A 15,237-nucleotide genomic window follows, 5' to 3' on the forward strand; every position below is an offset into this window, starting at 1 on the left:
CTAGAAAAGCTGCATAGAAACTACTGGTTTGGAAACCATTGTCTATAGCAATGGTTATAGAGAAAGTTTAAAGTAACCTCCAGGACAGAGATATCTTCACTGATAGTAAATGAAGACACAGGAGCGAAGGGGATACCTGAGCTATGGGGAAGCTGATCTTGAAAGCAAGGAGATCCAGATTACATTTGGAGAGTGGGAGGGGTCAAAGTTACATGGAGAAACTTGTCTCTCCCCAGCCTTGAAAAAGGGATTGATGACAAGATATAACTGGGCAATTGAGAGAAGACTGGAGTTTGGAGATAACCGATGATGTGGTACTATCTCCTGTATAAAAAGCAGAGCCTATTATACATACATTCCCAAAAATGCCTGCAGAGAAATCTAGAAAGTTGTCTATAGTTTTTCTATTTACACTAATATAAACAGGTTTTGAGGTTGTCTGTACTGTATGTGGTTGCTGTAGTGACAGCAAGAAACATAAAGTGCCTATACAAGAGGGGACAATAGAGTCATGTTTCTAGGCATCTTAATACTATATATGGAGACAAAAAGGAAAAGAAAGTCAGGGACTTCATGCCTTTGCTCAAGCTCTGTGCACTTCTCTAGGTCTCAAATGACCTACTAGGCACTTTTTAAGGCCAGAAAATAAAAACTCTTCTTCCCTCTATTTCATCCCATGCTTCTAAAGTCATTTTCACTACCTATATTAAAAATGCCAGTCAGCAGCGCTAAAACACTTATATTCTTAAGGCAAAATGTCATATAAGAAAATGAATCCCCTATCCACTTCCCCACTATAACCCCTAAGCCACCTGCCTTCGTTGTATGCTTTGCCCATTATGAGGACCAAGATGTACTGGGAAGATAAAAAAGAACTGAAAATTTCAAACAAGAACCCTCTATAAAATGTGTAAGATACACTTTCACAGATGCTATTATGACAAAATTAAACATATTCAAATGCTTATAGCATATGGTTACTTTTGCCCAGATATCAAAAGAAGTTAAATAACTTTCAAAATTAGTATCAAAAACAGGATATTTAAATCCAACCACATGTACAGAAGTATGAATCTTCGTTCTTCTCAGAGCTGAACACAATGACTCCACGAGATGTTTTCACTCAAAAGTGGCATGTTAAAAACCCAAAAGCATCTCCCTTTGCTTAATTCCACTTAAACTACATACAAATTGCCAATATGACTTTTCACCAGCCTCTCCATCTTATCTGAAAATAATACTGTTAAAATGATTTTGACATTTTCATATATAAATTTATTTTTTCCCAACTATAATTTTGGTTTTATGTACAAGTACACAAATACCACCTTATTTTTAATGTTTACCTTGAAGGGTAGAAAACAAAATCATATTTTATAAATGTGGTATAAAATTATACATCTTCTCATGATGTCAAGTCAATAATCCACTAAACCAACTGTAACAAGGTAGTGCATGCTTTAAACATTCAATTAAGAATAAATCTGAGCCATTATCTTGACGACAAGGTAATGTGCTGATACTGTGTTAAACTGATGTGGCAGTAATCCAAGGGACTAAGCACATGATTATTCAAATTAAAAAATAAAAAGGACAAAAGGTGCGGATTTTCTGGGCTACATCACAGAATATTTGTCTGGTGAAACCGTAATACAGATTTGGGGGAAGGAGATTTTTAATAGATAACAAGTAATTCTTTATAGTGATTTGAAAAAGTATGAGAACATATGAGAAAAGCTTAGTAATTTAAGATTTACTTTTGTAAAACCATGTGGACAAAGATTAAATGTTATGCTTGCATTTTGAACATTATAAATATAAAACACAAAACATTCAATGTTAGATACTGATCTCCCACGCCTGACCTGGATTTAGATATTGAGTATTTCCCATTTTAAAGAAAGAAAACTTTCAAAGTTTTGCCAATATTTAAAGTATATACTATTATTCCTCACCAAAATCTTCATGAAACTTAAAAGGCTGATATTAAAAGTAGTTTTTTTTTTCTTAAATATGCTAAAACAAGTGAGTTTGGATTAACCTTCAGATTTTCAAGGCATGAAAGATACATAGAGATAGAGTACCCCAGAATATGTTTTAACACATTTAGGATAAGTTTGTTTACAATTGTGACAGGAATACCTCTAACTTTCAGACATTGAAAAAAATACCCTAAGCAAACAGAGAGGGTGTTTTGGGTCAAGTTACTTCTTAGTACAAATAATACATGGTAGCAATCAATTTTTAAACCAAATTCTTAAAATCATTCAAAAAACACTTGCAGTTTATAATTGTCAATGCATTTATGTAATAGATAGAACAAAATTTAGAAATAAAAAATCTCACACTATATTCCAAGTACCAAAATAAGAAGAAATTGGCAAATTAAGAAATTATCAATGTTGCTCAGAAACATGCCTTACTTTTACTCTGAAATTCACTTTAACTCCTTGACGTATAATTTAATGCTTAAAAATAATATAGCTAAGTTGTTTAATAGTATTTATAGAATATTATTTTTCTGGGTAGACATGTTTCACACAACAGTTTTCAATGAATGCTGAGCATTCATTTGATAATTTTAATCATAATTTGATTCACTGATTAATGGATTAATAATTTATTCAGTAATTTAGATGCCATAAGAACCACTGAAAGGAATAATCTGATAGTTGCTCATTGTACAATCCTGCCCATTAGTAATACTAAGCCAAGAATCTGACAGCTATCCCACTCTGCTGAATTATGTGTTTCCATGTTTGTGATTTTGGTCAACAACAAAAAATCAATACGCAATGTCATGCTTTTTCCTTTTCCTTTTTTTTTTTAAATAAGCAGCTCAATGATTTGGGAGGTTGGTTAGTACAATACAGAGAACATAGAGAGAAAGTATAAAATGGCACTGAACACCAATGCCAATACTTATCTCATTATGGTTATAACGAAGGATATTATTAATATTTGTGTTATTTTTCTCTGGAACATAAATCAATGCCATTAACTTGAACTTGAGGTATATACAAAATACACACACAACCTTAAGCAAAATACTTTTCATAAGTAACATTACATTTTAAAATATTGGAAACTGAATATCTGTGCTGATTTGTATTTTGACTTAATGGAACAAGAAGAAAACAACATTCAACTAGGGAGGGTTATACTGATAATAAAGCTCTTAAAATTCAAAATGTCTTCCTCTCCCTTTGTACTTACCACAGGCTACACAATGTCCTGAGAGGATTCATTATGAGAAAAACGTCAATCACAGCTTTAATAACTTACTTTGGAAAAAACTAATAAGAAAGTAAATTGGAAGGTGAGACTTCATCTTTGTTTTCAAATAAGTGGTCTTAATTTTTCTTCTTATAGAAAAAGTTTAAATCAGTTTATTATAAATATATCTAAACCATTAATTTTTGCAGCTTTCAGGTAAAGTCCAGCACTTCATTTATACAAAGTCTATGAGAAGAGGTCAGTAGAGATCATCTAATCTTAAGTCGTGACATCATCCATTCAAGTCCTTGGCACAACCTATAAAGAAAACAAAATCATTTGATTAAATTCTGAACTAAGAAGCTATGAACAGCAAACTAAAAGGCAGTATTTTTCATTTAGCTAAATAACAAAGATTTAAAAATCAATAATATTCAGTGCTTGGGCTGCTGCAGTGAAGCCATATTCTCATACATAATCCATCTGTGCTTTTTTTGTCTTTCCTCTTTTTAAGACAGGGTCTCCCTCTGTCACCCAGGCTGGAGTGCAATGGCACAATCAATGGCAGCCATGACCTCTGGGCTCAAGCGATCTCCCCACCTCAGCCCCCCAGTAGCGGGGAGTAAAGGCGTGTGCCACCACGCCCAGCTAATACATCTGTGCTCTTTTGGTTCCGTTATATCTCTAGTCCCTGGAATGCTGTCTGACACTTTTAAAAAGCTTTATAATTATACAATGAGTGCCCACAGAAAGCAACATATGTCAAAAATATATCTGGCGATATGTATCAAAAATATTTAAAATATCAATACTCTGAATCTTTTTCTACTTCCAGAAATGTATCCTAAAAAAGAAAATCAGACATAAACATAGACTTACATACAAAACTGTTCATTAAAGTACTTTTAATAGAAAAATAACTTGTCTAGAAATACAGAAAACAAATAAATTACAAGACATTTGTATGATGAAATATTTAAAATTTTCCTTTCAAAAATGATTTCATAATTCTCATCACCAGGAAATGGAGGAAATAAAACCATTTTATAATAGGATAAAATGCTCATGATATAAATGACAAATGGCAGAATATTAAACAAAATACATATTTTGCAGTTATTAAAACAAAGTATACACATAATATGTTATATAAATATTATAAAATGTAAGTATATAAAACTTTTGAAGGCAATAAAATTTCATATTGGTAACATCAGTTATCACTGAACAACTGGTAATTGAACATAACCCAAAATACAGAAAAGGATGTTCATTCTGGTAATAGAAACTAAAAGTTCAGCAAAAGAGAAATGGTAGTACACACTAAGTTACAATAAAATGAAGAACTGTTAATAAGTATTAACTATTATCTATGACAAGCTTTTGTAGACACAAAAAACTATGTTACAATATAAATTTTTTTCAATTCAGATTTTTGTTAAGTATGAGTCTAATAATGTAAAAGAAGACACAAATAGAAAAAAGATAGCAATGAGGTAAATACATGGTTGTTTTGGGGTGGTTGTCCCATGCTTTTCTCCTGGGACTAGATTCGTTACTTTTAAACTACTGACAGGAAATAGTACATAAAAATAATAGATGAAGAGACTGTTTAACTCCAAACTGATAAATGAACAGTAGTTACCTAATAGCAAACTAGAAACTGACTTAACATCCATTCTCTTAATTAATCTTTACAACACTGAGATTAGAATCCTTCCAATGTTACAGAGGAAATCCAGGTTGGCAATGTTAGCAAATGGGAAAAGTGGGAGTCAAATGAAGTCACACACCGAAGTTTGTGATCTCCAATCCACTGAATCAAAACGCTAATGCATACTAAAACCAATAATTTAGATCAAGGCAGCTGAACTATAAAAGAAAAACAGAACATTTCTCTCAAAACCAAACTCATCTATTACCTTCCTATTTTTAAAACAAAATTGTTTTACCTCTTTTTAAAATGAAATTGAGTTGATACTAATGATACATTTTCCATACAATTATCAAAGTATATAAATTAAATCTATGTCAATCCTAGATGACTTGTCTTTATTGCCAAATATTATAAATCCATGCTTTTGCTTGACAAAGATATATATACTAAACTATTTGACAAAGAAATATTTAACACATTTTTACTTAAATGAATACATGGATAATTGGTATTATCTGTGATTTTTTTTAACGAACAGGTTTTTTTTAAAATTAAAAAACCTTTTTTAAGGTTCTAATTATGCTCTTCTAAATGTCAGTAATAGTGCCTCCTATTAAGATTTGGCTTCAATAATTCATTATATTTGGTTTACCCTTCATCTTGGTCTTGAAAGCAAAACAATTTCTCCCACTTGAGCAAATTCGTCTATACCCCACGCTTTTGTCCTTTTCTAAAACCTCAAGAACCCCAAACTTAAGACCTCTATTTAGAATCCTTTATCGCTTATTTCTTTTTTCCTCTGCTTTTAAATGCAATCATGCATCATTTAATGACAGGGATACAGTCTGAGAAATGTGTCAGGTGATTTCATCACTGTGTGAACATCACAGAGTGTACTTACACAAACCTAGATGGCACAGTCTAGTATGCACCTAGGCTCCGTGCTATACAGCCTGGTGCTCCCAGGCTACACACCTACATAGCATGTTACTGTAGTAAATTCTGTAGATGACCATAACCCAATAGTAAGAACTTTTGTACTGAAACATATCTAAAAATAGAACAGGTTATTGTAAACATACAGTATTTTAATTTTATGGGACCACCGTCATATATGTGGTCTATCACTGACCAAAACATCATTATAGGGTGCATGACTGTATATACAGATCCACCATATTTTGGAAAAACAACAACAAAAATTGTACTTTATTTTTATCCTTCTTTTGGCTTTTTATCCTATTTCCAACCTCCTCTATTTCATCTGCCACACTCAAGAGTTTACAAAGCTATTTTTGCTTCCTAAAATCTACCTCCTCTTTAAACTACACTTACCTCATGCCCACTTTCCCAATGCACAGAATTTGTTCTGACAAAATGGTTGAATACGTTCATTTGTTGTTAATTCAGTGGCATCCTCCATCTCCTGGTCCTTGACCTTAGATTTGACAATGCCGATCACACCACTTCCTTCTTGAAATACTTTCAACTGTGGGCACTAGACAGGGCAAATTTCTACTCTAGGCACACACTTCTCTTCCAACACCTATCATTCCAGAACCAAGGACCATCACTGCTACACTGTCTCCAATTCCCTCAATCCTTCTTTTGTTTAAGTGCATCAGTTCCAACAGTCAGTAACCCCAAAGTAGTCTCAGACATGAATTATCTTTGATTTGAGCTTCTTTATGCATAAAATATCACTTACAAACAATTACTCTGTAGGACTGTTATGGGGATTAAATGAAGCACTATATGGAAAGCACTCCAGACACAGGACATGCTCAGCAAGTGTCAGGTCTTCAGTTTCACTATCATCGTAAAATGTATTTCCTAACTTCTCCAGCTCTCACTGATACTCCCGTTTCTCTGAGCTCCTACAGCAATTTTAACAGCTACATGCTTACATGTTCAGTAGGTTTATGTGTATTATGTTTACGTTGTTTTACTATTTACAGAACCACCCTAAAAAGTCTCTGATTATAGACATGAACTACAGCTTACGTCTGTCCCTTACGATGTTTTGTACACAATAGCCTTAAATATTTAGGAGTTTAAAGAAGATATACATGTTTCTAAGCAAAATACAAGTTCGATAATATCTAAGAGGAAGACTTCTTACCCCTCGCCAGTTAGAGCACAGCATGCCTGGATATGCCACTGGTGATCTTTAATAGAAGTTAGCTTCAAAAACTGGGAGATTTCTGCTACAGTCATGCATTCTTTAACATCTTGTTTATTAGCAAAAATCAGCAATCCAGCTTTTCTTAGGTCCTATTAAAGCAAATAAAACTGTAAAGGCCAATACATTTTCCACATATTTTTCAACTTAATTAACAGAATCTTTTTCACAATCTTAGTAAACAAGAATTTCTCAACTATGTGACATAAAAGCATCTCATAGCGCATAGGCTGATAACACATTTTTTATACTTGTATGTGTTTACATATTTCTTGTAGTCTTAGACTACCATTTTTTATGGTCCTAAGTGCTGTATTTAACAGTCATGTTTTCCAGTATACATACTACCCACCCCCTAAATGCAAAATTAGGCTTAAATGGCAAAGAACTACCTTTTAGCCTAATACTTGAGAGCTCTCCAAAATTCTACCTTGCCTATACTTTTCTGTTTTACCTTACATCACTCCCATATAAGTCCTCTGCTGTAATTAGCAACCTATCCTACTGCTCTCTACACAGTTTTGGGCACTGCCATCTCTATGTTGTTCAAATCATTTCTCTTGTGTATATTTCCTTCCCTCCAACCTCCTAAACCAGCCTTTCCCAATCATGATTCCACAAGAGAATTAAGCTCCACAGAAAATGATGAATGACTACATTGCAAATCTTCCAATAACATATATAGCTAGTACCTTCTAGCTGCATAGGAAATAAATGAATCCATTACAATATATGCCTTAAAGCTTAGGGCTTAATTCTCAGTTGAAGTTCTATCCTAAACCAATCCTATTCACCCTAATTTCTGTCACTGTACATGAAGATTTCTTAGATTTGAATATGTAATATGGCCATCTTGGAGTGGCATTAAACTTACCAAGTTTCCCCAATAAGAAGTTCTATCGCTTCAATGCTATGACTCAGAGGCAAGTTCTTTAGGCTTTCTGAATTTATTCCTCATTATCTTTTGAGTATCTGATCTGAGCAAAACACCCACTGCATAAACCCTTTTCCAAATGTAATTGTGCACATTCCAAATAACAGGTATAATGTTTTACTCACAAAATAGGCCACAGGTTCTTAGTCTTTTCCTGCCCCACTCCTCTCTACCTGCTAGTTTTAAAGCCAGGGACTTCCTTGACAATCTGTTTAAAATCACAGACCTTTCCCCTGAAAACGCACATATGCATATATACAAAAATTTTTAAAGTTTATGTAAAATTTTAGGGTGTTAATAAATATCCTAAATTCCCTACATGGATACTGGGCCAAGAATCCATGAAGGATGTACTCAATTAGCAAATGAAATTCTCATAAAATTCTGTTATATATTAAGAGATATAAAATTAAGGTTTTGGTGCCACACTTGCAAGTTTTCACAACTGTTGAATGGCATCTGTCTTCTTAGGGATTTTACTGAGATATTTTGGTTTTAATAATGTGTGTATGTGTTTGAATCAATAAAATCTTCAGCAGATACAAAATGACTCTTGTTAGAATATAGTTTTGATGATTCTGATGCAAATAAAAACATTAGTAGTATATTTGTATTTTTCATTTGGTTAAAGGAGTTACATAAAACATTTCATATAGCAATCAAGACTAGGCCAGGCCCGTTGGCTCACGCCTGTAATCTCAGCCCTTTGGGAGGCCGAGGTGGGCGGATCACAAGGTCAGGAGATCGAGACCATCCTGGGTAACACAGTGAAACCCCGTGTCTACTAAAAAAACAAAAAAAAATTAGCCGGGCGTGGTGGTAGGCACCTGTAGTCCCAGCTACTTGGGAGGCTGAGGCAGGAGAATAGCGTCAACCCAGGAGGTGGAGCTTACAGTGAGCCGAGATCACACCACTGCACTCCAGCCTGGGTGACAGAGCTAGACTCCATATTAAAAAAAAAAAAAAAAAAAATCAGGACTGACTTTAATTACAGTGCCCTCTGCAGGATGGCAGCTAGTAATGCTACCACAGTTTATACAGTTATCTGAATAAGTATGGTCAGAAAGGAATACTGCTACAATGTTCACAATTGAGATAAAGTATAACTTGTATACATATAGTCATTATCAAGGATATACAGTAAATATTTTTTCTTTTCTCCTAAACAGAAAATGAAACCATTAATCAGCTGGGCGTGGTGTCTCACACCGGTAATCCCAGCACTTTGGAAGGCCAAGGTGGGGGATGTCTTGAAGCCAGAAGTTTGAAACCAGCCTGGCCAACAGGGCGAAACCCCATTTCAACTGAAAACATAAAAATCAGCAAGGTGTAGTGGTGTACACCTGTACTCTCAGCTACTTGGGAGGCTGAGTGATGAAAATCGCTTGAACCCAGGAGGTGGAGGTTGCAGTGAGCCAAGATAGTGTTGCTGCACTCCAGCCTGGGTGACAGAGTAAGACTCTGTCTCAAAAAAACACAAATAAAAGAAACCATTATCAATAGTTGTTATGTGGCTGAGTCAATAAGTAGATGGACTTTCCATGGGATTTAATTCCTATCTTTCTATCTTCTCAGTTTCAGTATGTCTTGCTAGTGTGTGCTGAAGTCTTATATAGGTCAAGTTTGCTAACGTTGACATGTTGAAAGAACAACCTTCTGACAAATACTTGGCACAAGTTACGACACATAGTTTATATTATTATAAGTAATTTATATTCATTCTTAATGATGAAATTATTTGTAGAAGCCCCTAAACTGAAAATTGAAAAATACAAAAAACAAAGCCATTTAATAAAAGGTCTCCAAATACCTTAAATCAATTTTTCTAGATCTCAAAGTTTCAAACTTTAGAGTTCTTGACTTTTAAGAAGTTATTTTATCAATTTTTAAATATTTAGAAAGAGAAGAAAATCTTCATTTGCTTTCTATTATATAACCCCAAAACCAAATATGTATACATTAGAACAGTAGAAAATAGATATATTAAATTAAGGCTGTTCATCAACTCGACTTAACAAGGGGTCAAAGTATAAGGTGAACAATGGTGATCTTTTGTACATAAGCCATTTCAAACACTTTAAAACCATTTCTGCTACAAATTTTTAGTCTAAGATATATTTTAGTTTTATCAAGGAGATGAATAACAGCAATTGCAAGACATATTTACTTAGCATCTTCTATATACTATACATAGTTGTCAATTTGTTTCTTAAAACTTCATTTGGGGGCTGGGCGCAGTGGCTCACGCCTGTAATCCCAGCACTTTGGGAGGCTGCGGTGGGCAAATCACTTGAGATCAGGAGTTTGAGACCAGCCTGGCCAACAAGATGAAACCTCGTCTCTACTAAAAATATTAAAAAATTAGCTGGGTGTGGTGGTGGGCGCCTGTAATCTCAGCTACTCGGGAGGCTGAGGCAGAAGAATTGCTTGAACCCAGAAGACGGAGGTTGCAGTGAGCCGATACGGTGCCACTGCACTCTGGCCTGGGCAACAGAGTGACACTCTGTAACAAAACAACAACAACAACAACAACAACAACAAAAACACTTCATTTGTGAAGGTAACTCCTAGAAGTTGAGTCACTCTGAATAAAATTTCGGACTTTGGTGTTTGGAACCATTTTAAAATTAATGAGTTTTAAAGTTGAACACTTCATTTATGATAAAACTTTGAAAATTATTTTAAAATTTTTAGCTTTGTATTTTGCAATAATGTAAAGAATCGTTATCAGCAATGACAATAAGATTTTGTTGGTTTATGTAGTATGTATGAAACATCCAAGTAACATCATGTCTACATTTATTTTTCACTCACACATTCTCACTCTTTGATCCATTTGTCTCTCTCCAGAACTCTGCCTGTTTGGCTCTTCTTGACCCTACTGAGTAGCTTGCTCAAACTCCCAACTTCATCTGTAATTCCTTTCTTCTCTGGTCATCTCCTCATTCAGTCTCCTTTCACTTTCCAACTAGGCCCTACTTATGTCTTCTTTTTTCTTCTGCTAATAAAGAGTCTGAATGAGAATACTCAAGTTCAAAACCTAGATCTTAAAAAGCTAGTCAAGTCACATAACCTTTCTGGGCCCCAGTGTACTCACCCATAACAGATAAGGTTAAGTGACCTATGTAAGTTAATGCCCTCAGCTAGTAAAAATCAAAGACTTTGAACCCTGCTACTGGGCTCTTCATATACTGATCCTGCTGCATATTGGCCAATTAGAGTAAAAATCAGATAGGGTGACTACCTGTTAACAAAGTAAAAGATATAGCCCAGAGACAAATAACATTTATATCAATTTTCCTTTTTCCAAACTCTTCATAAAACCACCCTTTGGAATAAACTGAAAAATGCTGCATTTTTGCAAAATATGAAGTTGAAAAGAAAAAAAAAAAAAAAAACCTTTGTCTTCTGCCTCTGTTATGGCTTATTGCTTGTATCCCAACTAGAAATGGAATTTGGCAAATGAACACAGAATGGCAAGATGTATTTCTATAAACCTCCACGAGGTTTAAACACAGCTGCCGGAATTAAGAGTCCAAAATAGGAAAAGGTGCATCTTAGTGGTCATAAGGAAATGAGGAACCTCAACTTACAAAACTACTTTACTAGGTTTGGTTCCCTAAAGCCCTGAAAGGTTGCCTGAAATACACAAAATTCTTAAAGCAAATCTCAAAAGCAGATCATCAAATCAATAATAAAATTAACATAAAACTTCACTACAAAGATACTCGTTTTCCTAAGCTTTGCAAAACATTCCACTGAAATAAAAAAACTCTACATATCTAAATATTTTTTCTATTCCTATCTATAAATGAGTTGAGAAAGTAGCTTCTGCAAGATCCAAAAATACTCAATTTTACTAAATATAAACACTACATTATAGTTATGAAGTTGACTATATTATTGTTTTTTAAACTTACATTATCGTAATATTTTTCTATTTAAAAAACTTAATTTTTAAATCTATTTTTATTTCTACTTATTTATTTTTAATTTAATTTTATTTTTTGAGACAGGGTCTCACTCTGTCATTTAGGCTGGAGTGCACTGGCAAGAACAGCTCACTGTAGCCTTGACCTCCTGGGCTCAAGCAATCCACTTGCTTCAGTCTCTCAAGTAGCTGGGACTACAGGTGCATGCCACCACACCTGGCTAATTTTGTTTACGTTTCATAGAGATGGGGTCTTGCCATGTTGCTCAGCTGGTCTTGAACTCCTGGGTTCAAGTGATCCTCCCACCTCCGTCTCCTAAAGTGCTGTGATTACAGGAGTGAGCCACTGTGCCCGGCCGGTATTTTTCAAGGACTAAGAAAATGTGGCTAGTCATCTAGTTTTGTTTAGTCAAAGGGACAGTATTAAAGAAATCTAACAGCAATTACATTTAAATATTAGTCTGCTGAGTAACAATCAAGAATTGCTAAGCACACAGGTACTTTAAAATCTCATTTCCAATGATAATCCTCTGTATAATCAATCTATTCAAAATGCAAAATGAAAGCCACTTATAGCACTTACTTTTGCCCAGGAAAATTGTGAAACCAAATGTATCTAGGATAACTGAAATAAAGTTCTGCAACTTACTTCATAATCTTTCTGCTGCTTCCAGATACATTCCAAATTGGGAGATGTCAAAATAATCAAGCAGGCGTGGCCAGCAAATAACTAATTATTTTTAAAAATTTAAAATTGATAGCACCCTCATGAGAAACTAGAAAACAAAATAGCGATTCACATACCCTTCCCCATATCTAATGTAAAAAGACTACTTACTTACCTCATGCGCTAACATTTTATAGAGCTCTTCTCTAGTTACAGAAATCCTCTCTCTGTCTGTACTGTCCACAACAACTATTACAAACTAAAATAATTACAAAAAAATTATTAGTGATTACATAATTTGGTATCTGTAAAATTTATAATGTGTTTATTTGATATACAGGCTATTAATATCAAGAAATTGGAATCTTATGGTATTGTTGGAAAATCAGAGCTACCTATACATTGTGAAGCCAAAAGGTCTGATCGATTTTAATATATTTACTGATTTTTAGAGAAAAGAGAATATATGATACTAACATTCCAACTAATATATATAACGCATGTCTGTTTTCAGTATCTTGAATGCTAATGGGCCTATATCCATCTATTTGCACTACAAATCAGTAAGAAAAACATACAATATGATCCTGAATTTATTACTTTCAGGTAGATATTATTTGTTAATATCAATCTGAAATCCTAAAAGGGCATGGGTATGGGAGTAAAGTAATGTGACAGTTAAAGAAATCAATTAAAAAAAAAAATCAACCAACTGCAAGAATAAATCTCTATCTAAAAACAAGCTCTCTTCCTTACATAAGTATCACCTGCTACCTGCAAGCACAACCCCTTCATGAACTGATGAGACTGGGATCAGAAGGTGCAATGAAAGACTTGTGACTGCTGTGCAGGACTGAGCTCCTTCGCACTGCTTCCTCAACTCCGTGAGCACCCAAAAGCAACAGATCAGCAGGAACAGATGGAGATTTAACTTACTCACTTTATGATAGCATTTATGATGCCCAAGTTGGTTCTGACCGCCTATTAGTAACATGCACTATTTATTTTTTGGACCTAGATCTTAATTTTTAAATAAACTCTTAACGATTTTCTGGATCTTTTCTATTCTTCAGACTTCATCAACCAAAAGGCAGATGTATGAGAGAACTGCGACTTTACCTCCCCTCTCACTTGACAGCTTACTGATAGGTGACTTTATCACTGTAAGGCCCATTTTATTCCAAGGTATTTTAATAAAGCTGTTAATTTTCAGAGTGTTGGCATGAATTTGAAACCTATAGCATTATGTATACAGTAGCATATATACCTTTATAATCACACATAACTTCCCTTATAAAAAAAAGATTAAATGCCTAATGCAGTGTTGGGAAATCAGGTTGTTAGATACACTTAATGGTTTCTTAATGACTTAAAAGTCAGCTTTCCATACATATAAACCAGCTTTATTAACTTATAATGAACACTACGAAAACAATTGTCAGTCTTTTAATTCACAGGTCTATGCAATGAAGCACTTAAATGTCAAAGGTCTGAAATTTCCTTTGGAAAATAATGTGTAAATTAAAAGACATGATTACGTCTAAAATGTCTTATAACGAAAAGAAAAACAATTATTTAATGTGCAATTGTGTTTTGTAAAAGAAAATAGTAAAACTGGCTAGGATTCAAACCACCAAAACCCTCTCATTTGGTGAGCTAAACTCAGTCAAACATAAATAGAGAGAAATGAAATTATAAACTATGAGATGGAAGTCATTTAAAACAAACAAAAAAAAACTACTAAAGACAAGTTCTGGGATCAATACACAATCAAAACATAATTAACCACCAATTCTCCCTATAGAGGTTCAATGATAGTGGACATATTGAACAATGACCCTGGAATAGGAAATCAAAGATTTTACTCTGCTTAAACTCTCTCTATATTAACATACTGTGATATTTCAAAAAGATTAACTATAAGGGCTCAAATCTAGATGTTTTCCAAGCATTCTGTTTTCCAAGCATTAAATATTGTAAGAAACATTACCTCTGTGTTAGTATAGTAAGTGTTCCAGGAAGAACGAAGAGATTCTTGGCCACCAATATCCCACATTAGGAAACGTGTATTATTAATCACTATCTCTTCTACATTACTTCCTATTGTAGGAGATGTATGTACAACTTCATTCATAGAACTGGGGGAAAAAGTTTATATATATTTTACAATTAGCACGGAAGCTAACTTGCTTGAACAATTTTTTAATCAAGGACAAATCAGCATAAACTTTTATAATTTATACCTAAATATCTTTTTCCCACTAGTTTACAACATGAGTGAGGGTTTAAACAGGGCTAGAACTAGGTCTTAGGCTATCTGGCATATACTAGATCATTCCAGGAAACTATAAAAACAAATATTTTTCTACTTTCTTTTTTTAAATGTTACCCAGGCCAGAGTGCAGTGGCATGATCATACATAATCAGTGGCATGAGGTTCACTGCAGCCTTGACCTCCTCAATAGGATCAAGCAATCTTCCCACCTCAGTCTCCTGAGTAGCTGGAACTACAGGTGTGCACCACTACATCCAGCTAATTTTAAAATATATGTGTGTGTATATATATATATATCTTATAAAGAGATGGCATACCACTACGTGGCCCAAGCAGTTTCTCAGAGTCCTGGCTTTAAGCAATCCTCCCACCTCT

At 34.2% G+C, this 15,237-nt stretch overlaps 1 protein-coding gene across 2 annotated transcripts in view; it reads right to left on the reverse strand.

Moving 5' to 3' along the window:
* Positions 1-1,200: 1,200 nt before the first annotated feature.
* The window catches only part of ARL5A (ADP-ribosylation factor-like 5A), an 18,246-nt gene continuing 4,209 nt past the window's right edge, over positions 1,201-15,237 (reverse strand). The window contains exons 2-5 of one of the 2 annotated variants that reach the window (XM_011987848.1): positions 14,578-14,725; positions 12,763-12,846; positions 6,996-7,147; positions 1,201-3,534 (exon numbers count right to left, since the gene is read on the reverse strand). In XM_011987848.1, the coding sequence (XP_011843238.1) occupies positions 3,486-3,534; positions 6,996-7,147; positions 12,763-12,846; positions 14,578-14,721 (429 nt within the window). In that variant the 5' untranslated portion in view covers positions 14,722-14,725 and the 3' untranslated portion in view covers positions 1,201-3,485. The remainder of the gene's footprint in view (positions 3,535-6,995; positions 7,148-12,762; positions 12,847-14,577; positions 14,726-15,237) is intronic. The other variant, XM_011987849.1, reaches the window with a different exon arrangement.

Source organism: Mandrillus leucophaeus, unplaced genomic scaffold, assembly GCF_000951045.1.
Source record: "Mandrillus leucophaeus isolate KB7577 unplaced genomic scaffold, Mleu.le_1.0 Scaffold318, whole genome shotgun sequence".
NCBI lineage: Eukaryota > Metazoa > Chordata > Mammalia > Primates > Cercopithecidae > Mandrillus > Mandrillus leucophaeus.